The sequence below is a fragment of the Larus michahellis genome, chromosome 2 (assembly GCF_964199755.1).
Source record: "Larus michahellis chromosome 2, bLarMic1.1, whole genome shotgun sequence".
NCBI classification, from domain to species: Eukaryota; Metazoa; Chordata; class Aves; order Charadriiformes; family Laridae; genus Larus; species Larus michahellis.
In genome coordinates, this window is record NC_133897.1 from 126,721,181 (window position 1) to 126,747,668 (window position 26,488).

A 26,488-nucleotide genomic window follows, 5' to 3' on the forward strand; every position below is an offset into this window, starting at 1 on the left:
CTTACTCTGGTGTAGTTTACAGCGTAGTACATCAGGAGCCTTTTCTCTGACTCCAATGGATTTGCCCTGGTATAAAACTAGAATTCAGAATGAATTTATTGTCTTTCAGTTTTGTTGTTTTAGGCCATGCCTAGGAACAAATTGCTCTCTCCTCATAAAGATTTTGCTCATATATTAAATATAAAATGTTGTCATTAGCTTCATCCTCAAGAAAGAAAACATCTAATTATGGACTGACAAAGTACCTCCTTCTAAGGAAAGGTCTCTTGTACCAAAATGATAAGAGATTTGAAATTACATTGGAGAGTTTTGGGAATATTTGCAAGTAGAGCCATGCTAACTTAATCCGACAGTACTGGAGTCTTTGTGGAATTCAGAGATAACAGCTTGGATCCATTTAAATCCAATGGGTTTTGGCACAACTTGCTGCTGTTGGTTTCTTATAAATTCTCTTTCTGCATCTTTCAAAATGAAGACTGCATCATTACTAGTCATAAGGAAAGTTTTACATCCATCTCCTCTTCCTTCCAGATTGCTGTCAAAATGAGTGAAACGCCTTCAACTAGTTACTCGGTGAATCAGCCAAACTCCTCCGAGAGTGAACAGAGTTTATCCACGCGCCACTTCAATGTTACTGAACCTGTGGTGGCAAAACGGATCTGTTTCTACAAAAGTGGAGATCCTCAGTTTAATGGAATCAAAATGGTCATTAATAACCGGTCTTATAAAACGTTTGATGCCTTGCTGGACAGTTTATCCAAACGAGTCCCATTACCTTTTGGAGTAAGGAATATTAGTACACCGAAAGGGAGACACAGCATCACCAATTTGGAGGATCTTGAAGATGGAAAGTCTTATATTTGCTCCCATCAGAGGAAAATGAAGCCCATCAACCTAGAGCGGGCTAGCAAAAAGCCACTGCCCTGGCAGATCAGTAGACCTGTCAGTGCTCGTCGTCGAGCTGTGCAGTTAGCAAGGGAGAATGAAGATGGATTTGGCCATCGAGAAAGCAAAATAACAACTCCCAGAAAGATGCTTGTTTACAAAAACGGGGATGTAAGACTCAGGCGCACCATAGTTCTGGGAAAGAAGAATACACAAACCTTTGAGGCCTTTCTGGATTATATGAGTGAATTAATGCAATACCCAGTTGTGAAGCTATATACCACCGATGGCAGAAAGGTGAGAATAAAGATGAGTACTGGCAGTTTTTCTATGGTTGCTTCTAGATTATTTTTAATTAAAAAGGTGACTTTTTCAACTATAAGCCTGGGATACTGGCCTAGTGTAAGATCTGATGTGCTTGATTTCAGCTGTTACCCTTCTATGTCTTTTCCACTTCAGAAAGGCTACTAGTTTGGAGGAAATATACTGGAATCTTGCGATCAGAGAGAAGCGAGGACATTTTGTTTTAAGTCATCATGAAAAATCACTTTTTCTTACTCAGGCCTCTTTCAGGCATGCTGTCAATTCTATAGTTTTACCCTTTTACACAGAAACTTCCTGTAGTCTTAATGCCATTTATCTGTGATTTTTAATGTTTTAAAAATATGATAAGTAGCACCTAATAGCAGCACCACACATATTTTATCACACAAATGCAGAGTCTTTTGCCATGAATGACTTGGAATTATGACACCTGATTGTCTATTATAGTTTTCAACCCAGGGAGCAGGTTCTGTACCTCTAAATCCAGTTGGTGCAGCACTAATAATCCTGATTTTCATCTCACATGCTGTTTTATATAGTTTTGTTTCACTTAGTGTTTTATCTGTGTGTTGTTTAACCACAGAAAAGCACTTGTGACTATACTTAACGGGTATCTAGAAAAAGAATTCCATGCAGAACTCTAAGACTTCAAGGGAAATCTTGTGTTTACCCTCCATTTGATGAAATTCTGTATTTGGTTGTGAAACTGTCCCTATAACCTGTAAGTCCATGAAGTGCAGTTTGTTAACCTTATCTTGCAATATATTTTGGAACATAAATTCAAAACAGTTAGACAAGGCTCTGAGCTCCTTGATCCAGTCAGACCTGCTTTGAGCAGATGGTTTGACTACATGACCTCCAGACGTCTTTTCCAACATATATTGCCCTGTGATTCTGCCCTATTCCTCTGAGGCAGTACAGGCCAAGTACTTGTGGTATATTCTGAATTTCCCCTTTCCTCTTCCAAACACAGGTTTGTAAGTATACTTACCTCCAAATGCACATTCTTATTTCATGGCTATGAACAGTCATTGTGCAATGATGAAACAAAATTACATATGCAAACACTTAAATTATAAGAAGTGTTGCTTCTTGAAGTCTTTTTCTAATATATTTATATAACAAGGCATACCCTTACAGAGATAGGAAGTGCCTTATAGGAATTGAAAAATTAATTCTGTGCTGTGATACATATTTAATAGCCCACTGCAAACTAACGTAGAGACTAAGAAGTGAAGATATTAAAGCATGAAAGGGATAAATCTCTTACATTATTTTTTGTGGTTACTAAGGCAGAGAATTTAATGTTACTTTTTTTTTTTCCCCAGGTTGCTAATCTTCAGGCCCTGATATTGTGCACTGGAGCTGTAGTCGCAGCAGGGAGAGAGCCTTTTAAACCAAGCAATTATGAATCTCTTGGGTATTCACAGCCTGCTAAGTTGCTTGGAATTGCAAATCGTGTGTACCCAAAATCAAATGCCAAGTCAGAAAGTGAAAATAGTAAGTTCTTTGAATTAATTTGTATTTTATTAATCAGTTTATCTCTCTCAACATAAGACATAAACCCTGACCATCTTTCTAGGATCAAGGATATTCAAAATGGCCAGTTCAAACTGTTTATGTCTGCTCTGACTCCTCTACAGGCATAAGAAATATCAAAGTGTTAATGTTTTTTTTAAAAATGTAAGTTTCTGCTAAGTACTTAGCTGGTATGAATGTTTTCTTTCAAATGGACTTATTTAGAACATGGATGCAAATCTATATTTTATTTTAATGCACTTGATTGTCATAGTTGTTATTTTTTTGTGTGTCACAGTTAATAACAGCCGTGGTAAAATAAAACCCAAAGGTTAATTCGGGCTCTTAACTCACTGCATTTCTTGAGCAAAACTTTTGTGCAGGTTTCAGAACTTACCTTAGTGAGAGGAGGTTTGACTTGTCACTGTCAATTTCACTTCTTCCCATGTCCCATGCTCCACATAAACAGGAAAAATATTATAGCACTGTCTACTCACAAACTCATCATGTTTTTGAAGATGCTTGTGTGTAAACAGGGTGTCATCTTTTCCTATATACTCATGGCTGTGATATTTGTGTTTTGGTTACGTTTGGGAAAAGGTACACAGTTATGTACTTTCCCTTTGACTGCTCATGGAGTTGTGCCACTGACAAGGTCAGTAAGAGTGTGAGGTGGCCTGTGGATGATCAAGAACACAAAGAGCTGCTGGAGAGAAGCCAGGCTAGCTGAATAGCTTGTGGCTGAGGGAAACAAAATGCTGCAGTAGCAGAGCTTTAGGTCATGTGGGAATCCTTGGCATCAGAACATCCTGTAAGGCAGACGTACTGGCTAGAGGGAAACTTGTTTAATACAGAGGTACCTTGTACTCTTGATATATCTGCATGCTGTACTGGAGAGCCCAGCGAACACTGTAATTGTTTCTGTACTGAGATTTTCCTCGGTAATCTTGACTATGTCATGGAGCACACTGATACGTAAGACACCCAGCTCCCATTTACTTGAAGGACTTTCTTCCACATCCCTCACAGTTTATTATGTCCCCACCAAACTATTAATTTTAGTTTTTCTCAGCCTTCATGTTCTCTGACTTGCACTGCTTGAGAGCTGTTTGTAGAGCATAATTGGTGCTCAAGAGAGAATGAATAGGAACACTTTGAGAATGAAAGTTCTGCAGAAATAAAAAATCCTACACAAATTTTGCTTTGAGCCAGAGATTGAGCCTTGCAATGGTAGAAAATGTGAGTAGATGAGAATCCGATAAGCTCCCTCTTCTAATCCTTAGTTAACAGCAACTACAGAAAAAGAGAGAAAAAACCAACCTCTTTTTGTCTATAACCTGAGAAATTCAAAAGTATCCTGTGTAGGAGACACTATTGATGATGTGAGAGCCTGAAAAATAAAATTTCAGGCACTTTGTTCCAGTTCCATTTCATGAAGACAGAAAAGGAGAGATTTTTACTTTGGGAAACATAAGGTCTGGTCTGTGTTAGAAGAGTTAATACAGACTTTTATTTCTGATTCAGTTCATGGGAAAACATATGCATAGGAAACTTGCAAGGCACTCTGCCTTGAAATTATAGACATGCATCTATAGCAGTAATGTGTTAACTGTGAAAGTCTTGATATGAGACCATTTGTGACTCACTTGAGCGAAAAAAAAAAAGCTTACATTCAAGCAATGTAGATAAGTTAATATCACATGTGTTAAAATACCTTTCTGCAAGTGAAACCTTTCTATTAAATGGTGGCTTCTGTATATTTACGTATCAGTAGCAGTTGAGGTTGTCTTTGTGTGGGTGTACACGCACTGTTTCACTCGCACATGCAGAACTTCTTGGAAGACAGCAAAACTTTATTTTCATCTCATTTTCTTTTATTTCTTACCTCTTCAGTGACAACTACTAGAGAGAGATGAGGTATAATTTTTTTAAAGCCCAAGTTATTACCGAGTAATCAAATAATATTTTGGGGAATATTTAATGTGTATGCAAACACATGTTTGGCCATACTCAAAATTCATTGAAGTCTGGAAGTATTCTCATTGGCTTTACTGAGTTTTGCACCATTGTCTACAGTACTGTAGCACAAAACGTACCTCAGAATGTCATGATTTAAATTCAGATTTTACAAGAAGTTAAAGTGCTTCCATTTTCACGTCTCTATAGAAGGTCACTCCAGGGGACTGGATCTGTACCCTTTATTCACGTGTGTCAGTGACACTACTCACAGTAATTACTCATATGCTGCAGATTGTTGGATTAAGCCCAGGTAGATATATGTTCACCTTGACTGACACATTTTAGCACTAACTTTAAGGACTAATAGGAAATGATATATTAATGATTGCTGACATGTAGAAGATGTAAAGTCGGTAGCTTGAAGCCCAAACGAGCGCAGGCCTCTGAATCTCTTGAAAGCTTCAAGGCAATCTCAGCTACCAACTAAGTATAAAATGAGAACATTTAGTACTTTTTTAGGCTTTGGAGCTTCAAATAAGACTATAGCTCTGGCATTAGAAAAAAGCCTGTTGCAAAATAATATTAAGTGGAAAAGTAGTTAAATGTTTGACTCTATTAAAAATTGATTATATTTCGGTCTCTACCAACTTCTTAAAATGAGTATCAAAATTAGCCATATTTTTTCTCTTTACTTTCTAATACTCTGATAAAATAAACAAACTTCATTAGCTTCTTCTGTACTAATTTTTGTCCTTTCTTCTTTTCTCTTCCTTTGCTGCCTGTCTGCTGTCTCACCATCTGGATCCTTGCACATGATGTTTGTCTGCTTTGCTTTCCACCTACTGAATGAATTTGGGTTCTTTCAATGTAATTATTGGTAGCGAGAGCTGAAATGGTCTCTAGCTCAAGATCTCAGACATTCTCAATTTCTTCTGATAAAGGGTCCAGCAATGATAACAACTCAAATGATAACAACTCAGATTCTTCCTATGTTCCTGACAGTCATAACAGTATAGGAGGAAATCAAATAGTTACTGGTGAAGACTTATCTGTGGCACAGTATGAAGATGACATTGAGAAATCAGTTCACCTTAATCAAGATGGCAGTATCACAGTGGAAATGAAAGTTCGATTCAAAATTAAAGAGGAAGAAACTATTAAATGGACAACCACTGTAAGTCGTGCTGGCCTTTGTGATGACAAAAATACCACCATTTTCAATTCTGCAATGCATGCAGAAGACTGCTTATCAGATGTAAATGTATCAGAACACATAAAACCAAGAGATACTCCATTTTTGGAGAGCTACAATAAAGAAGACAGAGACTCATTACAGCAATTCAATGCAGAAGTGTCAGACAAAGAATCAGAGTCTGATTTAAAAAATGCTGGTTGTAATATCTGTAAGAACAATTCTGCAGATCTAGATGTAAGCAACGTACCTGAGGATAATATCAGGCCCCGCTTTTATAGGCCTCCCACCCCTGGGCCAAGGCGTGTTAGACAAAAGAAAGCAGTAGTTGAAAGTGTCACCTTGGTATCTGAGAAAGAGGTTCAGGAGAAGACAATAGGACAGTTTTCCTACAGTGAGGAAATACAGAATGGAGAAAATAAATCTGAGTATTGCATGGTAGCTCATTCCAGCACAAAAAAATCAAGTGTCAGTAATCCAAAGTTTAGTGATATAAATGACAATGATTTATTAAAGCTTTCTTCAGAGAATATAAAAGAAGAAATGCTTTTTAAAGTAAGCCACAAAAGTCATGATTTAATAGAAACCACAAATAGGAAGACATTAGAAGTGCAGGACAAGGATGAATTGGTACAGAATATATTAGAGAAATCAGTTGTGGAACAAGGTACATATAATAGTTTAGTATCAACCTGCAAAGCAAACATCAGTGGTTTCACACATTCATCAAAAATTTACCAGGCAGCTAGGCCAGGTTCTGCAGACCACATCCATGATATTAAGTCATGTGATATTAAACAAATAAAAAGATCACTGAGTTCTTTCATTAGATATTCAGAATTATGTCAGTCAAAAGGTGAAGAAAGAAAATGCAAAGCTGCTGATTTATTACCTGTTTCTCAAGATTTAGTGCATTCAGCCTGTCCTGAACATGACCAGATGAAGATGGTATCTCCATGTAGTAAAGCTCCAATTGAGAAAATAAATTCAAAAACTGGATTCTTTCCTGTCACTGAAAGTGAGAACCAAAGCAGTGTCAGTACTGAACCTGTGATGCCAACACATGTCATTGATGACAGCCAATCTGCATTTTCCCTCACCAAAAAGAAGAAGAAGAGAAAATCATCTAACTTTCTTGAACAAGCTACCTATGAAAATCAAAAAGATCAAGATATTTCAGGAATAATTAAAAGTGAGGGAATGCATATCACAAGCAAAACCACACAGGATTCCACAACACAGGCTATGGATCATTATTCCGAGATGCCTCAGAAAGAAGGAACAGATATTTTTGTAAAAAACAATGATGGGTCTGTCAATTCAGACAAAAGCGTATGTCCTGAGGATGAGTTCAGTCACCAGGATTCAGTGGAACAAAAAGGAATATCATCTAATAAAAAACCAAGAAGTAATAAAAACAAGTTGGCCAAGGTGAAATTGAAGTCAGGCAAAAAAAATAGTTTAGTTTCATCTCCAAAGAGTGAAGATGGTCTAATGGTGGTTGATTCAAACAATGAATCTGAACACAGTCAGGATACACTGAGTACTGAGAAAGAAGGCACACATCTCACAACTAATTCTTTTGAACAGATACCTAACTTATCAACGATTTCAAAGCCATTGTCAGAAGTGCCAAACAATCTTAACTTTGAAAAAGAAAAGGAAAAGAATATTTTGGAAAATTTGTCATCAAATAAAGAGAAAAAGCAAAAGAGGATGAAGAAAAATCTAGGTAAAGGTGCATATAAGTTAAATACGTCAGAGAGAGCCATTACACCAGATGCTCTAAAACATGAGGGTTTTCAAGAGGAGGTTGTTGAGCATTCACTTGAAAACTATGTCCAAACTTGGCTGAAAAACTTCTTACCAAATTCTGTCTTACCCCCTATAAATAAAAAAGAAGGGAAGGTAGAGAACAGCAATGTCTGTGATTTTCCTAAAGAAAATACTGAGGCTTTTATAGATAAAGAAACAAGATTTATCACAAATAAAGTGCATGTGACTGGCAAAAACCATCTGGTCGAGCATAATCTAACCAAAAAAACATTAAAGCCTATTTGTGATTTGGAAACTTTAGAAGAACCAGTCAAAGATTCAGGTGAAAAACAAACTGACTCTCTGATTCATGCTAATACAACTATAGTAGAAGAAGCCAAGTATTCCGTAAAGTCGGAATTTCATCATGATGGTAAGTTACACTTGTTTCATGAAATGCATGACAATGATAAAAAGATGTCAGAAGTTAATATTCAAGATAGCAACCCATGTCAAAGAAAATCTGAAGTTGCTGTTCAAGTTGATTGCACAATTGTCAATGAGAAAATGGGAACTGATGTTCAGAATAATTGCATGTCTAGCATGTTGCTGCATGAGCTACAATCAACTTTGCTTGGTCTCCAGAAAGAACACAGTGGATGTATAGGAAAAGCCTGCAGCCTTTCAGACCTTTCTCCTTCAGCTTTTGGTTCTTCCTCCAATATCCTCCTAGCTTGGCTACTTGTACTGAATCTGAGAGAGGGTTTGATTGGCACAATTAACGATGACATGCAAAAAACTTCCTGCAGCTGTTCTGAAATATTTACGCAGTTACAATTTCTGAAACAAACTACAGTGATAGAAAAAGTTGATGAACTGAAGGCTGCCTTCTCACATTTTCAACAATCAACAGAAAATAACTTATTAGAATTTGGGAGGGAACTCAAAAAGCAGGACCCCACATGTTGCCATGAGAATGTGCCCACAGCTGAAATTCATAATGGTATACATTGGCATGAAAATGAAAAATCAGTCGAGCCTTGTGTTCCAAAGGACAGTGTAAATTCTGAAGAAGCTCTAAAACTGACTAGTGAATTAAAAAGCTGTTTTGATATACAGAAAGATACAGAGACTTTAGACTTGGATGCTCCCAAAACACAGCTAGATTGTCAACATGCCAATACTAATTCAAATACCTGTAGCCTTGCATCAGCTGTAGAGCCACCTGAAAGAAATGAAGAAATGCCTGCCAGCCTACATGCAGAATCTCAAGATAAAAACACTGATACTTCATTCACTAATGAAGAGTCAGAAACTTCAGTAGAACCTGACTCAACAGTTCATAGCGTAACTTCTAATGATAAAAATGGTATTTTAGATCAGGATACTTCTGAGTTAGAAGGTGAAAAAGATATTATACATGTTACTACTTATAAAAGTGAAGATGATCCAAAGTCAGCAGGTAATGACAAAAAAACAAATAACCAACTTGAACTAGCTGCTGAAACCTCTGTAGAATATAATAATGAGGATTATTCTGTACAGAAAGACAAGGAAGATGCAGAAACTTGTGAGGAAACCTCTGAGAGGTTATCTACAGTGTCTCCATTATCATTTTGTTATGAATCAAAGCAAATTACAGAAAGTGATATGAGCGAAGGAGAACAGAAGTTGCAAGTGGAAGAACCGGAGGATAAAATGTGTTCAGACGCTTCTCAATTAAAAAAATGCTTAAAAAGTCCTGCTACTTCAGACTGGTCAGACTACAGACCAGATACTGAAGAGAGTGATTATAACTTCAGAGTATCCAGTGATTGGACCAATGAAAGTGGGGAGGAAGCAATACTTGAAAAACATTATAATACTGGCTATGTAAAAAGAACCATTGAACGACTTTATGGCAAGACGGAAGCTTCATTTAAGCCTGACTTTCACAAAGGATTTCCTTATATGTCAAAAGTATTTCAGAAGGATACTGAAGAATTCCACTCTGCAGAAGTGGAAAAAAACATTTATTTTTCTCAAAAACCTAGGTCTTGTTCTGCCGAGAAACTGTCACATTCTTCACTACCATCACAAGAATTTGCAGTAAACATAAACAAAGATGACACTGTATCAAGAACAGAAAATACTCCTTTACCAACGCCACAACCTACTCTTAACAGAGAAGATACAATTCAGGGGAATGACCATTCAGGGGAATCTCCAAAGCAGCAGCATCAACCTAGCGTACAAGCTAATGAAGATGAAGGAATATTGATAGATAAAGGCAAATGGCTTCTCAAAGAAAATCATTTGATAAGAAGATCACCACCTGAACGGATTGGAATGTATGGTAATTTGGATACGACATCAACAGACACAGTCCTTGATACTAACAGTGATGATGTTCCATACTCGCACTTTGGCAATCTGAATCAGTACCCAGTCCTCAATGAAGGCTCTTCTTCAGAACTTGAAGACATGGCTAAACCCTCTGAAAATTTTTGCAACTACTTCAATATACCTCATAATAGTGATTCAGACCCCTTTGAGGATAACATAAGTACAAAAAGTAAACCTAGCCGCAATGGTAAGACCACTTCCCTTCCTGCAGCAAACAAAGAAAAGATCAAATCATCAGTCATGGTAGGTTCTACTTCTGCACGGATTTCCACACAGGCTGATACCAATTTTCCAGCCTTTACATCTGTAGAATTTAGATTGCCTGACAACAAGGTGCATCCATTGGAACGGCCTTTAAATGATGAACCTGTACAGTCTCAGCCAACTGATGTTAGTAATGTCAACAGAAGTGCTCTTCAGGAAGAAGATTCTCTGGATAAACTCCATGCTATATGTGGCCAACATTGTCCAATACTGATGGTGACAGTAACACCAATTAATGAGGAACAGAGAGGATATGCCTACCAAAAAGCGTCTGATATTGAGAACCAGCTGGGTCTATGTTTGTTGGCCAAAAAGAGTGGACATTTACAATGGTCAGGCAAAGATTTAATAACAGACGACAATAATAATGTGACTCTGAAGAATAACTGTATCAATAAGATTGCCAATAATATTTTTAATAGGTTTTATGCTAATAACACCTTAGATTTTATTAGTAACTTTGGGATACTTGCATCTTCAACTCTGAAAGACACAAGCAGTTTAGGGAAGTCACATGTTATAGAAGATATGAGTGTAAAACCCGTGGAAATCAGCAATTGTCAAAATGACGTATCCAAACACATACCCAGTGATCTTGTGATAGGCACAGATAGTGAGCTACCCAATAGAAAGCCAAAAATATGCCAAACACTAAGAATAAGCCTAATTCATATTTTTGGAGAAAATTTTTTCCCCATGTTGTCAGATCCAGCAGAAACCTGTCATTCTGAAATATTTCTGAAGTGTGACACTTCTTTAAATAATGTTGAACATAATGCCTCTGAAAATCTGAAAAATGAAAATGCCTTTCCTATGGAAGAAGAAGAAGAAAAACAAGAAGAAGAACAACAACAAAAACAAGATCAAGAACAAGAACAAGAAGTTTGGTTTTGTTCAATGGACAATGGAAACAGCAAAGATAAGAAAGACTTTTAATAGAGATCTTGGAATCTCTATAACACTAGATTAGTGAAAACATCTTCAGAAAAAAATAATCACAAAATAAACTGCTGAATGCCAGACCCAATAAAACTCCCAATGTGAATACAGCCCAGACAGATAAATGTAAATCACAATTGCATATCATTGCTGAAATATAGATAATTACTTAGATTTTTGTGGGAACTAATATAGGAAGAAAAGCTGTTCTAAGACAGTGATTTCTTGGTTAAAAACAGTTTTTCCCTGAAGTGTTATCCGTTCAGAAATATTCAGTTATATACCAACCATCTTATTTGTAAAGAAACAACTACTGCTCGTTAGAACAGAGAACTGAAATTTAAAATAGGTACCCAAGTTATAAGATGAGACTCCTGTATTTCATGACATTTGGGAAAGGGTTTGAGAATTGTCTTTCAGTAGAAATGCTTTATCCAGAATAAAATCAACTGATGTATTTAATTTGAAATTAAAAGTAGGAAATACTATTCAAATGCTGTAATACAATGAAAAGTAGGAAACAGTAGTCATGTTAATTATATATAGATTAACATTATCAAATTGTTATGTCACTTTTTAAAGGGCAACTTCAGATTAGTTATGCGATCTTTCAGATCAGAGATCTTTCAGTCTGTATATAGGATCACCCATATCCCAAATGAAGTTTTCCTTTTTTACCCAGAGGATACTAGAAAAGGAGTGTATTTATTACTGCTGGGTTTCCACAGGAACTGAGAAGGGAGACTGTGTGTCAACCGAATTCCTGACTGCCCTTGCCATATTCGCTTCTAAGGCACCACCACTTACTCTTAAAATTGTTCTACGTACACTACAAGGTTTAGTTGTGTGTTCTTCTTTAACCTCTGTACTTTAAAGGTGGTCCATGTCTCTTTTTGTTTCTTTGTTTGTTTGTTTTTTGTAAATATGTTGTATTATGAGAATACAAGGGGTATGTAATACGTTTCAGGATCTTTCAATCTGTTATTAGAATTATTTTGGATACATGTTTACAGCATTTTTTAATATTCTGTGTGTGTAGTAAGCACTTACATATGGTTTACAATTTTCAGTAAATTATTTTAAATATCAAATTGGAAAATATTTAATGTATATTGTGCTTAGGCAGAGTATTTCATTTTTTTTAGTTAGATTTTAATCCCTAACTGCATAGTACCTTGCTTCAATGTCAATGAAGTCAGAGATATACCTGAAGAAGGAAGGTATTGTTTTTCAGTTAGAGAATGAGAATTTGGCCATTCAGTACTCTCAGAGGCTGTGTCTAGACTAACTGGCATATATATGCGGCGATAAGCCCAATCCTATGATGATCCATTGGTTATCCAGATTGGGGACCTAATTAAAGGCTGACACAAATCCCTTTTGTCCCAGAAGCTTTGATTGTCTCCCTGTGTGACAGAAGGCACATGGAGGGGAAGATGATGTTGGATCTGGAGCAAAAGGGGCTTGCAGTACAGGAAGGAAATCTAGAAGCACTCTTCAATTCTTTTTAGGAGTCCGGTGGCAGATGTATTGCCCCATAAATAACCAATATGTTTCTGTTGTTTGAAGCAGTGTATTCTATGTAATAAACTTACAACCCTAAAGCTACATCATCTATCGTCTAATGTATTCCACACCAAATAGCTGTGTGTTATTTCCTGTGCTCACCATGTTTCTGATGTTCTTCCTTCGATCTCCACATTTTTTGGTGTCCTCCTTCGCATGTTTTAGAACTGCTCCAGGTGAAGAGTCTCAATAGTATTTTTTCATCCTTTTACATGTCAATTTACACATCAATGCAGAAATAAAACCTATGTTTGGAAAATGAAGCTCAAAATTACTAGAATCCAACCAAATGCCACATACCATTCTGAGTCCCAGGGTTCTATGTTCAAATAATATCTAAATGTTAGATAGGCAAATTAACAGCTATATATATGTCTCCATCACTTGCAGTCTTTCTTCTGGATTCACAGCACCCTGTGCTGCATTCACAGTACCTTAACTTTTTCAGATCAAGGTTCAAGAACCTTTAATCAGATGCTTGTTATAGGGTTACTGAGCAAACTAAGCACTCAGAAGGTGAGACGTGATGTACTGCCTGAGGTTACAATTAGCAGAGACTACAGCGAGTGGTGAAATGATTGTTATATCATTGAAAGACTTGCTTCTGGTCTCAGTATATTAACTGGAAGAGAAGGAATAAAATGGTCACCTCAGAGCAGGACAAAAGGTCAACAATGAGAAGTACCATACTGTCATAGGGTTTACATATTCATTAATGGTTTGGGGAAGATATAGAATATTAAGTGGCTGAGATACGCAGATGAAATAAAATTGCTTTCATTAAGTAAGATTGGAGAAGCCTGAAGAGAGAACCTCACAATGCTGTTGACTAGAGCAATGTACTGATTGACAGAGGGAAAAACACCAGGAGGAGTAATATGAGCTACTTTATATAGGTAGCTTAATCCTGCAAATTAACTCCAAAAGGCATAGAGTCTTTCTGAATAAGTCAGGATAAAATATATTTGGAAGTGAGAAGCATATTAAATAATGCGTGAAGAACATGATAGAAAACAATCTAGCAGGCATTCAAGGGCTTTATATAGATTATGCCATTCTTCTAGAAGGAATTCAGTTTTTATCTTGCCATTATTAAAAGAGAAACAGCCAACTTAACATATAGACCACAGTCCCAGGAAGTTCCAGTTTATCTAATTTAGTCTCCTGCTAGAAAGAAACCACACAATTAGGTAAGTAATTCCATTTAATTACTAAATCTCATTTTAATATTTGTTAGCTGTAGTCATTGCAGCTTCCACTGGAAGGATGTTACAGAGCTTGACTCCTCCTTCTGATGTTTGTCCTAACTGTTTTCTAATTTCTATCCTAAGCCTAGTCATGGTTAGTTTATATGCCTGTGTCACGAAGCCATCGTTGTCATTTACTTAGATAAGTCTTTTTCTCTTTGGCATCTATCAACAAAATCATAGATTCTCTTCACTTTTTATCCTACATAAACATATTCTCCATTTCCTCTAATCATCGTGGTTGTCTTTCTCAGGACCTTTTCAAGTTTCAATAAATCTTTTTTTTTTTTTCAGTATGGTTACCAGAACTTTATGCAGTATTTAAAAGAATGAACTCTGGGACACTGACAGTAAAATATCTCCACTTAGAAATCTCTCTCTTGGTGCATCTTACAGTCACATTGATGACTCATTCCTTTTCTATTTTTTTTAAGTGATAAATTCCCTGTTCATAGCATTAAGTTTTGGTAGTATTTTAAAAATACATTTCCTTGCACTTTATGCAGTTATATATTATCTCTTTTCTACTACTGTGGATTTTCTGATCCTCTTATTCTTTGATAATTCTTAGCAACCGTATCACAGAAATTACCTGCTTTATGCTGTATATTGATGAAAATATGAAATCCAGATAAATTCCAGCGCTGATTCCTGAGAAACTTACTACTATCCCTATAATTAATACTTCTAATTTCTGCACAAGTATATAATATCCCGTTTAGCTAGTTATTTTGTTACTCTACAGTCTTGCACTAATCCACTTCTCCATTTTAGCTACTAATTTCTCATATAATGCTTGAATAGATTAGAGCTACTGTGATTTCCTTGTCTACAAAGATGAATTCTCATCATCATGGAGGAGATCGGGAACTTGGGGATAACTGTCCATTCATTCAAAATTTACTAAAAAACATTATCTTTACTTTAGTGTAAGATACGTGGGGTTTAGTCTGTCAGCGCACTCTTTATCCCATTCTGATTTTCCATTTTAAATTTCCCATTCCATAGCCCATTCTTGTTAACAGAGCTGACATTTCCCAATCACTGTATGTCACCATTCTTATTAAAAAAAAAGAGTCAGTTTTCACTTTATTGTAAAGGAATATTTACTTTGTGTTCTCAAATTCAGCACATAGTGTACATAATTCTTCTTTGCTTATTCTCTTCTGATGTGTATAGTTAAATAACCTTTTTACTAGTTTGTTTTATTTTCCTTTGCTATACCTAACTTTACAGTTCAATTGACTTTGTTAACCTCTTCCCTTAGTTTTGAAAACTTGCCATTTTTAAATCAAAGGCATTCTGGACTAATTTTACTGTGAACTAATATAAATATTGAGGGATTTAAAAAAACAATTTTACAAAAATCTTATTCAATAACAGACAAGACTAGCATTTCACCTAAATACAGTATTTTCTGCTTTTTTTTTCTTTTCTTCTTTCATGAATGTCTCATAATTAAATTTTCAAACCTATGTCATTGCCAGCATTACAGGTTTATATACAAAACAGTTACACAGTACAGAATTTATTTGGCATCTTTACCACCCTTGATGTGGAAAAAATGGTCAAACAGATATATTGACTTTTCAGTGAATATTCACATATGGTAGAGATGAAGACTGGGAACTATTAACTGGAAATGATCCAAGAGACTGAAAACAGTGTATTGGAGAAGAAGCCATTGCACGCAGTGATCTACAGTAATCACTACTGTTCCTAGTGTGAACTAGAGAACTGGATGACATGGTTTTCGCATATCTAAAAGTGTATATAACATAAAAACTAATGAGAAATGATTGATTTCTCAGAAGTGTTAGGCTCCTCAATTTGAGTGCATAGAAGCAATACTTTGGTACCATTTATTGGTTTTCATTTCTGAAATGCATAAAGTATATTTCTTTTAACTTCTAAGGATGTCAGAAGAAAGCAAGACCATTTAATTCTCTAATTTATCACTGTGAAACAAGTCACTTGACTTTCATAGCACTGATGTTATCAAATATCATTAGTCTAATTACCATGCTAATCCACTGTAAGAATTAGGGGGACTATTTAATCCAATTTACTTAATAAACTAAATTAAGACAAGAAGTTAGGTACGCCTACAGAGAGCGACTTAGATGTTGTACACATATGCTGGTTTCTCAGTTATAAGTGAGATCAACATGGAGGATTATATGGTCACCTGTCATCCGTCATGGTTCACAGAAAGTTGGAGTTGACAGTGCTTCGGATAGTGTGTAACAGAAACAGCAAGATAACTTCAGTTGTGGAAAAAGCAGGTTACAGCAACTTTGGAGAAGGGTCCCACAGAATGTAATTCTGCTGGTTACTTCTCTTCTTCAGGTCTTGCAGTTATTATTTTTTCCCTATTCTTTGAGTTTAATGTGTTCAGGCTATGACAATTCTTGTAAAATTGAAGTTTAACCTGTTGGTAAGACTAGCTGTTAGGCAATTTATTATTTAATGATGACAATATAGTTACTTGGGAAGCATTGTTACTATGGCTGCGCATTCACAGGAATATCAGAAAAGTGCTGCTTCAATAGTATCTCTTTAAAATTCAGTTGTGGTGGATACTCCACATTTCTCATGGTAATAATATATTTTAGATGCTGGCTCTTAAACAATATAACTTCCGTCAGATTCTGTCTCTGTCTTATATTTTTCACACTTTCTACTCAGGTCATGGACCTACAAGCATTTTTCAAACAAATAAGTAAATCTCAGAACTCTATTGTGGAATTTCAAGGTCTTGAGGTTTGTCCTCAAAGATGAACCAAGCATTATGTTAATGTCTCCCTGCCTCCCCCCTCAAAGAGTGGGAGGGAATATCTATTTTAATAGTTACCTATTCTACAATGCTGCATTTTCCAAGAAATATATGTTTTACACAGAAAGCCAATGGCCACACAGAAGTAAAAATTTCCTCAACAGGTAAAGCCCAATAACAAGATACAAGCAAGACTTATAGATTCTACCATCAGGTCTCTTAAATATGTTAGATTGTGCAATGTGCTTTTAGTGTGCCTTGTTTTCTGCCTTTTATTAAAAGCAGCATTAATTATTCAAATATAACAGCTAAGTGTTACGGAGGACATATATTATCAACTCATTTATTTTCTAGATGCAAAGATAGTGACATGCACCAGGTCTAGGTCAGCCTAATTGTCAATTTCTTAAATATCTTTTCTTTTTGGACATAGCTAAACATGAGCAAGTAAAAATATTGATCCTAACTTATTTTTTCTAGAATGCCACAGGAAACTAAATGCAAATTCCTCAAATCATTGGTTTCACTATTCCTCAAATTATATTCTGCTGCAGCTTAATTCTCTGTATGTATCATGATCAACGTCCACTGACTACTTTAAGAAAATGCCCATGGCTAGCACTGAAAATACTGAGTGACATTCAAAACAGAAGTGGTTTTGTTGAACCTCACAACAGAACTGCAAGATATCTGTGAGTCTTAAACCCCAGGACTGCTGGGGGTTAAAGACACGCAGATGTATTTTAAGTATCTGAAATTGTCAATAAACACAAAATTCATCATATCCTGATGAGTTCACTTGCTTTACTCATCACTGCTATATTATTTTGTAGTGTTCTAGGCAGAGCAGACAGGATCAAAGATACTGTGATGGAGGGAAAAGTCAGCAATACAGGTAAAATGCAGAGCATAGGTGAGTCATCAGATCACAGGGGGCTTCCATGCTCAGTAAGGTCCTTTATTACTGCTGCTGAACTCTAAAGGAAGATCTCTTTTAAGAAACAGTGATATTAATCACTGATGCAAAACAATCTTAGCAAGCTTGGGAGGTGCTTAAATGTATACCATTTGAGATGGGTATCAGCTAATTAGAAACATTGGGAGTGAGTGTGTTTTCTTAATAGTCCTTCCTGTTATCAGCCATCCCTCAGTGAAACCATTTCCCTTTATTTCACGCTATTCATACTCAGCTTCCACTAAACCAAAGCCTAGAGCCATATACTTGGTCTTGATAACTGTGAAATTTAAGCCTGGAAAGAGTATTGGAATCGCAGGCTATAATGCCAACATTGCAATGCAAGAGCATACTGGTAATCCTTCAGTGGATTCCAAACAAGCCGTCACATCTGCGTAGCCCAGCACAGCTTTGCAGAGATACAGATCCTGTCTTAAAGGGGTCTTTTTTCAGCAGAGCTAATTTGCTTTGAGAGACTCTAACGCTTGAAGTGATGAGTTTGTAATTCCAGAGCTGGCTTGCTGAGAGCCTGCATGGCTGTCATTATGCAGCACCGCACTGAGCAGAGCTGATATAGCCTCAGTAAACAGAAAGCCATCTTTAATACAATTTAATACAATATTTCAAAACTGTATTTGAAAAGCGATCTATGTTCATGCAAATTTGACTTTGTGATATGGCACATGAAGAATAAAAGATGTGAATGCAACCTGACATTTCTTGATTTTTGTCTGCCCATTATAGGAAACTCAATATTTGCCTGCTGGAATGTTTTGAAATACATATTTCTATATTCATTGACATGATATTATTTAGAATTTTATTTTTTCTTCTAGAATCTTAAGTTTAAGTAATTCAGTGAGTCTTTTTATCTTTTGATAGCTACGAAATGGAAGGTGTCAGTCCTCACCAGTGATATGCCATCTGCAGGAACAAGCTCAAAGGTTTATATTACATTATATGGGGATCGCAGGAGTTCGGGGCCTATTTTTCTTGATGGAGAGAAGGGAAAATTATTTCAGAGAGGCAATGAAGACATCTTCACAGTAAGTAATATATATTCATTGTATTGCCCTCTTGTATCCTGACAGATTACATGACATTTCAAAAACTATGTGAGGAAAAGACAGTCAGGTTTTTGTACAGTACATGGAAAAAGGAAACAGGACCTAAAAGTAGACCTAAATTTAGTGTCCTTTCCCACTCACCTATCCGAAGCTGATTTGATCATATTCTATTTCTTGTCTCTTTAAGAAGAACTACTGATTAATTTACATAGTGCCCAAAAAATAACAAGAAATATAGGACAACGGATACTTTTTTTTTTTCTTTTTAATTTGAAATGGGACTACAATATTAAAAATGAAATTTGGAAGTAGAAGAATTAGGGTATGGAGTAAATTTCTAGCTTTACTTCATGTAAATAATGGCAATTTTTATACCTGTAATAAAGTCTGTCTGTCTGAAGCTGCTTCTGCTCCCAATTACACAAGCAAATTTCTCCCCCATCCGTCTTGTGGCATGGTGATTTAAGTGCGCCAGAACAGGTCTCTTATTAAAAGCTGCATCGCTTGACTGTATACATGGGATTGTCGGCGGGTGTCTCCAGCAGGCGCCAGCTATAGGGCCACATAACAAACAGGTGCTTCCATTGTTAGTATCCAGCATAGCAAGTCCCATTCTGAAAAAGGGTATTTAATGTCAGCATTGATGAGGAGCTCACTTTTTTCACAATAGCCTCATAGAAGCCTGGGATGTAGGAAATGCAGTTCTTAGCCCTCTTCAGTCTGATGGAGTTTCTCAGGAGAATCCAGCACTTCTGATAGCATACTATTCTCCATCTGTGATATCAAAAACCCCAGATATAAGATTGAAAGGAGTAGATAAAATAAGTAACCAGGTGCCTGACTGATAAAAATACTCTCTTCACAACAAATGTTGTTGGCTCTGTTTCCTGCTCCCATTATTGTAATTAATTTCACCTCCAATGACTTTAAAATGCAAAATATGGAGGCAGTCCTTGGTTTGGGACCTAGGATTCCCCTCTTCGCTGAGTATCCATAGTGCTGAATACAATTAAGGAGTGCTTACTCTGAAACGTACAGAAAGAGAAAAGCCTCTCTGCTTGTGCTGTATGCTAGGTCTCAGTTAACTACGGTCTGTCCTCGCTGCTCTGTCTCTTTACTGTTTATAACACTGAGTTCGGGGAAGTTCATGCTACAGGGAACTCAGTTCACGCCCACCTCTACACTGTAAATGAAAATGTGAAAATGAATTCTCCAGAAAACAACAGAAGGACAGCAAATCCAGCCTACGTAGTAAGAAAAAAAATATGATACAGCAAAGAGGGAAGTCACTCATGGTGTGTTTCCAGTTCCTTGAAGATAAGTTTTCCATTTCTACACTTAAGTTCATAACTCGTTGTTTGAATAACCTTCACACAGAAATATTCCTTCAGCACCCTGTTATCTGTACTGGACACACTCATTCAGCCTGCTCAAGAGCTAATCTTGCAAATACAACTTTTTAAATTGATTTAATTGAAATGATTTGTAAAAAGAAACATCAAAGCTGAACACAGTTGTTTCCAAAATTGTAAGGCATACACTCCTGGAGGGGTAGGGAGAAACTCAGAGGTAAGTGGGAGGTGCTTGGGAGACAGAAATCATTTTGTAGCAGGACAATGATAAAGATATTAAACTGAGCCAGGTTTTAGGGTCAAGACACTTTTGCAGTCATACATACAGTCTGTATTCATCTCCCACTAAGGGCAATATTCAGCGCGGAACAAAATAGCTACCGCAGCACCCTGAAGCTATTTAAATGGGGTTGGCAGGCCAACAGATTTTTTGAAGGTTGTCCCTTAAGAGAGACAAGCTTCTAATGATTATGCAGATATTAGAATATTTAATTCCTTTAAACAAAAATGTCACCTGACAGTTAATAAATGAATTTGCGTTGCATGTCTTTTTCTTTTAACAAAGGTTCTATGTTTCATTGGTCGTATTTCTTTTACAGGTTAACACTGGAAACATTGGGCATCTCTACAAAATACGGATAGGACATACGAATGCAGGAAGCTCCCCTGCTTGGCACTGTGAAGAGGTAAAAGCAGTGAGAAAGAATTTTATCTTTCCAAAAAGCATTCACTATGACAACGGAATCAAAATCTGAGTCACAAAAAAATCCCTTGGATAAGTATATTAGCCTCATCAAATGCTTGCAGCTTAATTTAAGAGATTGTTTATGATGGAGTGTTTTTGTGTGGAATTAAAGGCAGTTTATGATGGCATGTCTTGGCTGTTTGCAGTTTAACATTATGTCTCTTTAAAAAAGTGTGGCTTGGCAGCAAGGAAGACTGCTAAAGTTGGCTGCTGTAGTCTGAGTCTCCTACAGGTAAAGCAACGATAATAAATCAAAGAGAATAAGCTAGTTCTGTTTCAAGCTTCAGTCCTGAAGTATACAAGTTACTGGCCTGGGAATGAAAAGATCTGGCTTTATCCTTAACATCAGTGGGGTACTATGTGTGCCAATGATATGCTATGCATGCCTGAAACACTCCCCTTTTTGTGACAGTTTCTTAGCCTTCAGTTAAGAAGTTTTCAGTTTATGAAGGGCTTTAGAAGCTGCTGATAAACTCATTGTTATAATCATACGTCAGGGTAAATCTAGGTCTATCTAATGCATATTGTCTACTGAAGTTAAATATTCACTGATAAATGTTCAAACTCTGTGGCTATTTGATGCTTTAACTAGTTGTTTTCATCTGGGACTGAGACTCAGAAAGAAGACTAAGAAAGGTCTGGGCAGTGTTAACTGAAGTTTAGGTAAGATCCTGTGAGTTCGTATCTCTAGCCAGTGCATGTCTGCATTGAAATGTTGTTTCACTGGTAGCATCAGTCTGTCTAAGAGGTTTCATCCTAGGGTTGTAGGGATTATATGTCTTTCAATTCACGTGAGGATTGCCTGACTATAAAGCTGTTTTCCAGCTGTGCTGCATTTTCGGGAATGCTGGAGTCAGAAGTCAGAATATCATTTAAGATACTTTTTTTTCTGTTCCTTGCTATTTTTCTTTTCATAAATGTGTGTAAGCAGTGAAAGGGTGGAAAATACCTCATAGCTTTGTCCTCTGAGACAGAGGGACAGGTTACCAGCAATTTCTAAAGTGTATCTGAGTTGAGAAGCTAGAATAGAACAGTGGGTTTTCTCTTATGTAAAAGGTTTGTTTGTATGCTTAATCTTAGTATTAGAAGTTTTGCTTATCATGAAATCTGACGCAACAAGTGGACCTTTGTGGGTTAGTTGTACACTATTCTCTGCGAAAAGAAGCTACACTGCCTGTGTTGTATGAGACACCCTTTTAAATTGAGAGATTGAAGAATTCTGACAAAAAAAAGGAAAGAAAAAAATGAGAATTATTCCCCTTCTCACTTCCCAGCTAGGGTATATTAATTGAAATCAACAGTAAAATTTTAAAAGAAGGATTCAACACTTCAGTGTGTTCCATTGATTATTGGCCTACGAATTCAATTGTCGCCTTACCAAATCTCAGTCAATCAGGCACAGTTTTTAGGGAGTGATTTATCAGCCAGGGTTAGGTCATTCCCTCTTTGCAACTTCGGGCAGAAAGTCAAAGAAAAGAAATACATTCAACCAAACAAACTCTACAAGTAAAAATCAAAGAAAAGAAATACATTCAACCAAACAAACTCTACAAGTAAAAATCAAAGAAATACATTCAACCAAACAAACTCTACAAGTAACCTAGCAATTTGTATGGTAGAGAGCTAAAGCGGTATAGCTACTGATTTCTAGACTACATAGAAGAGAAACAACCTACAGCAGGCTTGTCACATGCTTGACATCATTGTTCCTTGGGAAATCTAAAATTTTCTGGAAGATATGAAAAGAAAGAGTGCTCTACAACTGCAGAGCTTTTCTGGTAGTTAGGCACGCTAGCCCTCCATCAGTATCCCCTGGTTTCTTTGTCTGTCTCTGTACTGAGATGGTATCAGGCCTGAAAATGTCCACAAAGGTGCTGCTTCATTAATCCGAACTCCCTTTTCAAGATCCATCAGTAGATGTTGACAGGCCAAGATGTGCCAGGCTTTTTAGACAAGATGAATCTCTTTCTTTAAAGTTTAGTATTCAAGCAGTAAAAGAGGTAAGAATGTTCCCAGTAATTCTGAATTTGTTCAATATTTGAATTCAGGTTAGATTCTGCAAAGCACAGAGCAGGAGTGAAACTACAGGTAGAAGTGTCTTTGCTTCTGTCTGCCGGTCCAAAATCTAGTGTAGCTACTAGTATAAATTAGCATAATCAGGGACTATTCTAATATACAGCAGCCTCTGAGGTGCTTATTAATGAATGCTTTGAAGTACAAAATCCTTCCTCTTTCCAGCTGGTGTGCACATGGTCCTTTTGCTGCTGTATGCTAGAAGTTGGGCATGGAAGAAAGTTGTGTGGGGTAGACCGGTACTGGGGCTAGCACTTTCATGGTTTATTTATGTCACAAGCGGTTTTGAAGAATCAAACCCTGCTCCTTTAATTCCTGTTCTGATAAGAAAGTAAGTTAAAGGAATAGAATTGCAAGTATTGCCAAGCTACCCAGTGAGAACTTCCGCGTTTGGTAAGCCATGCCACCTAGTGCCAGCCCACGTAGATATACCAGCTGGAACAACATGGCTATATTTTGTGGGGCTGCACCTGAGCTGATAAACCCTGTTTCTTGGCTGCACTTGAGTTACTCTGTCCCTGAATTTTCAAATCCGACTGAGTGAAAAGTCAGATTAGGGGCAAAGGGGAGCAGACGTGCCCCAAACCCATGGTTTCGTGATCATGCCACAGAGCTCCACCTGCACAGATTTCAACAGCATCCCACACATTTCATGTTCTGTTCTATCTGGACTGAGATCAGCAACTTAAACTGCAATTCTTGGTGCTGTTTAGGTGCAGTTACTGAACCTTTTCTCAGGGGAGCAGTTTTCTTTCCCTGCACATCGATGGCTGGCCTGGGACCAGGCTGATGGGGAAATATCATTGGAGCTTCCTGTTTTACAGCAGGGTCAGCCTATTCTTCCAGGTAAGCATAATATCACATCAGCTAAGTCAGGCAACAGGCTGATGCCGATAGAGGCGAGTTCATTGTTTTTCATCAGGCCCTCTATTACTTTTTGGCTGCTACAACATTTTTTCTGAGTTTTTTTTTCTGTGGTTACTGGACATACTCAGGTAAAAGGTTAAGAATCACTGGAAAGGAGATTGGACAGTCTTTAATGCTTTGAATTTCACAGGTCTTTCAAAAAGACTCCTTCTTTGGTAGGATTTTCAGCAGTTGTGTTTGCTTTAAAATAGACACCTCGCATATGCTAACTACCACAAAGCCATCATACGTAAATCAGATCACAAAGTCTATTTTCAATAACAGAGGGTTATAGCTCCAGTATGACTACTGTAGCTGCTGGTTTAGTTTCTCTCTTGTAAGTGGCTGAGACAGGTTTACAGAATACTTTTAATTTCTGTGTGTGGAATATTAACAACATTTCAGAAGGCTGTAAGTGTTGAAAGCTCCATTACTCACATGAAGATTGTATTGTGATTCTAAAGGTGAATGATGCCAAACAAAGCAAAAATTTTGGGGTTTTGCTGCTGTTATACTGCTTTAATGTCCTGCTCTACCGTGCCAATCCCTGTCACCCATGCTGGGATGTTGTTGCTATACGGTCTCTCTTCTTCAGCAACGGGAAGGAGGTGGAATGTCTGTGCTTGCACTTCCCTTCTCTCCAAATGGCATTGTTCTTTTCTGGCCTAAGGAAAGTACAAGGGCATAGCAAGATCAGTGTATCCTAGGAGAGATGTGGGCAAGGGAGAAAGAACGCTGGGGCAGATTCCCATCCGCTAGGTTGTGATAGTAGAGGGGGAAAAGTCATAACACCACTAGCACTACCTGTGCTAGAGCTTTCACTAGAGTAAGATCCACCTGGGACAGTTTCCACTCCCTCCTCTCTTACCCAAAAAATCATATCAACTGCAGAGGACAGGATTAATGGGATGAGAGAATCTTCCATTCAAAGTTCCATAAAAATTACAGAACCCCTTTTTCAGAATATTTAGTACTATAGCAGTGCTTGGTGGTATGCTTATGGTACTTTGTGTTGGTCTTGCTAAATTGAAAGCATTTCAATGGTAACAGCTGTTGTGGGTGCAGGCTAGAGGAAGAGGACAGAAATGAAATTGAGGAACAGAAGTCCAGAAAATGGCCCGTGGATGTGGGGAAACATACCATGGGACAGTCACTGTAGTGAGCTGGGTGGCCTGGAACTGTGTTTACACCTATTGAGCACTGAGTTTAGGAACCTGAAAGGAAGACCAGAAAAACAGGTTTGTGCCTCATTAATACGTCTTTCAGAGAAAAACAATAGCAAGAGACATTTCCTCCAGTGATGTAGTTAGCAGCTGTAAATGACTTGTAAAATGTTGTAGAGAGAGGCTGGCCAGCCCTAACCACAATGATTTTTGATCTTGAGTGGTTATGGTCTTCATACCCTCGAGGGCATGAAAAGCCTCAGAGACGGTCAGCCTGCTTCCTCATAGGTTTGGTCTCTTTGGTCAGGAGAAATTAATCTATCTTATTAGTGTAGGGAGACATACAAGCACATTGGTATAAAAACCAAACACTCCCCACCCCCCTTTAAATAAATGTTAATTAATGATCATTAACATATTACATTGAATATGCTCGATTCCCCTACTTGCAGTATCTGTTCTTCCCCAAATGTTCTCTTGCTTAATATTCTGGGACACTGACCTTACCCACCTTCTAATTTTCAGGCTCTTCTTCCTGACTAGGTTGTTTCCTTGTTTCTGAGATAAAGATATAATGAAAGATTTTTATTAGCAAGTAATCTTGGTGCATTGTAAGGCACAACAGCACACTTTAACCATCCTCTCAATCTGCATTTTGTAGTTAACAATTTCTCTCACACAGGAGAGGAAATAAAAAACTTCTGTGCATTTCTGCCAGCCTCAGTATGAGGGGGTCATGCTGAAGTCTTTGGAGAAGGCAGTTTCATCTCTAACTTAGTAACTGAAAGACAGTCTCTGTGTCTTTTCACCAATGTTATATTTCGGCATGAGACAGTGAAAAGAGAACATAGCTTTTAACTTCAGAGAAGATAGTTTGATAACAGAACAGTGAAGAGGTCTGGATTCAATATGAAAGGGATGATGAGAGGCACTTTAAAACCAATTTCTGAATAAAAAGAGGCTGAAATACTTTCTGATTTAACAGCCTTTTTTATTCAAAGGAAAAAACGTCTAAATTAAACTGTTAAGAAGTATTACATAGAGACTTCATGGCTCTAATTCTGGGGGACTGAGCACCATTTATTTGAATTTTTATCCTCAGCCATCCTACTTTTGTCCTCCTCTGCTCATGTTTTATGATGCAATCTTTAATTATATGACGATGAACCACTTGCTGAGGATAAATCAGAGTTACACAGTGTTTAATGGCTGCTGGACCTTTGCTTTTCTTCTTGCAGAACCTGGAAAGTAGATAGTTAATGAAGGAGGGAATTGTAGGTATAGAGAGGATTGTTGTGGTTTTAGACATGGGATTGTTGGTCTGGAGAAATGAATTCTTTGCCATGGTCTTTACATAAAATTTTTTATGTGGGTGCTGTAAAGAAAAATTTGGGGAAATAAAAAGATCAGATGGTGA

At 37.1% G+C, this 26,488-nt stretch overlaps 2 protein-coding genes across 2 annotated transcripts in view; both read left to right on the forward strand.

The window, feature by feature from the left end:
• Positions 1-543: 543 nt before the first annotated feature.
• LOC141738361 (lipoxygenase homology domain-containing protein 1-like) overlaps positions 544-26,488 on the forward strand; it is a 179,590-nt gene continuing 153,645 nt past the window's right edge. The window contains exons 1-5 of the mRNA XM_074573557.1: positions 544-1,182; positions 2,538-2,709; positions 18,648-18,811; positions 20,784-20,870; positions 23,716-23,848. Of these exons, the coding sequence (XP_074429658.1) occupies positions 544-1,182; positions 2,538-2,709; positions 18,648-18,811; positions 20,784-20,870; positions 23,716-23,848 (1,195 nt within the window). The remainder of the gene's footprint in view (positions 1,183-2,537; positions 2,710-18,647; positions 18,812-20,783; positions 20,871-23,715; positions 23,849-26,488) is intronic.
• LOC141738193 (oxygen-regulated protein 1-like) lies at positions 5,579-13,360 on the forward strand. The gene is made up of 4 exons (XM_074573385.1): positions 5,579-7,421; positions 7,578-10,187; positions 10,230-10,895; positions 13,236-13,360. The coding sequence occupies exons 1-4, from the start codon at positions 5,579-5,581 to the stop codon at positions 13,358-13,360; spliced, it is 5,244 nt and encodes a 1,747-aa protein (XP_074429486.1).

Coding starts and splice junctions, on each gene's coding strand:
- LOC141738193 (XM_074573385.1), top strand. CDS start 5,579: ATGGTCTCTAGCTCAAGATCTCAGACATTCTCAATTTCTTCTGATAAA. Junction 7,422..7,577: donor ACACAGTCAGGATACACTGA/GTACTGAGAAAG, acceptor CATCAAATAAAG/AGAAAAAGCAAAAGAGGATG. Junction 10,188..10,229: donor GGATAACATAAGTACAAAAA/GTAAACCTAGCC, acceptor CCCTTCCTGCAG/CAAACAAAGAAAAGATCAAA.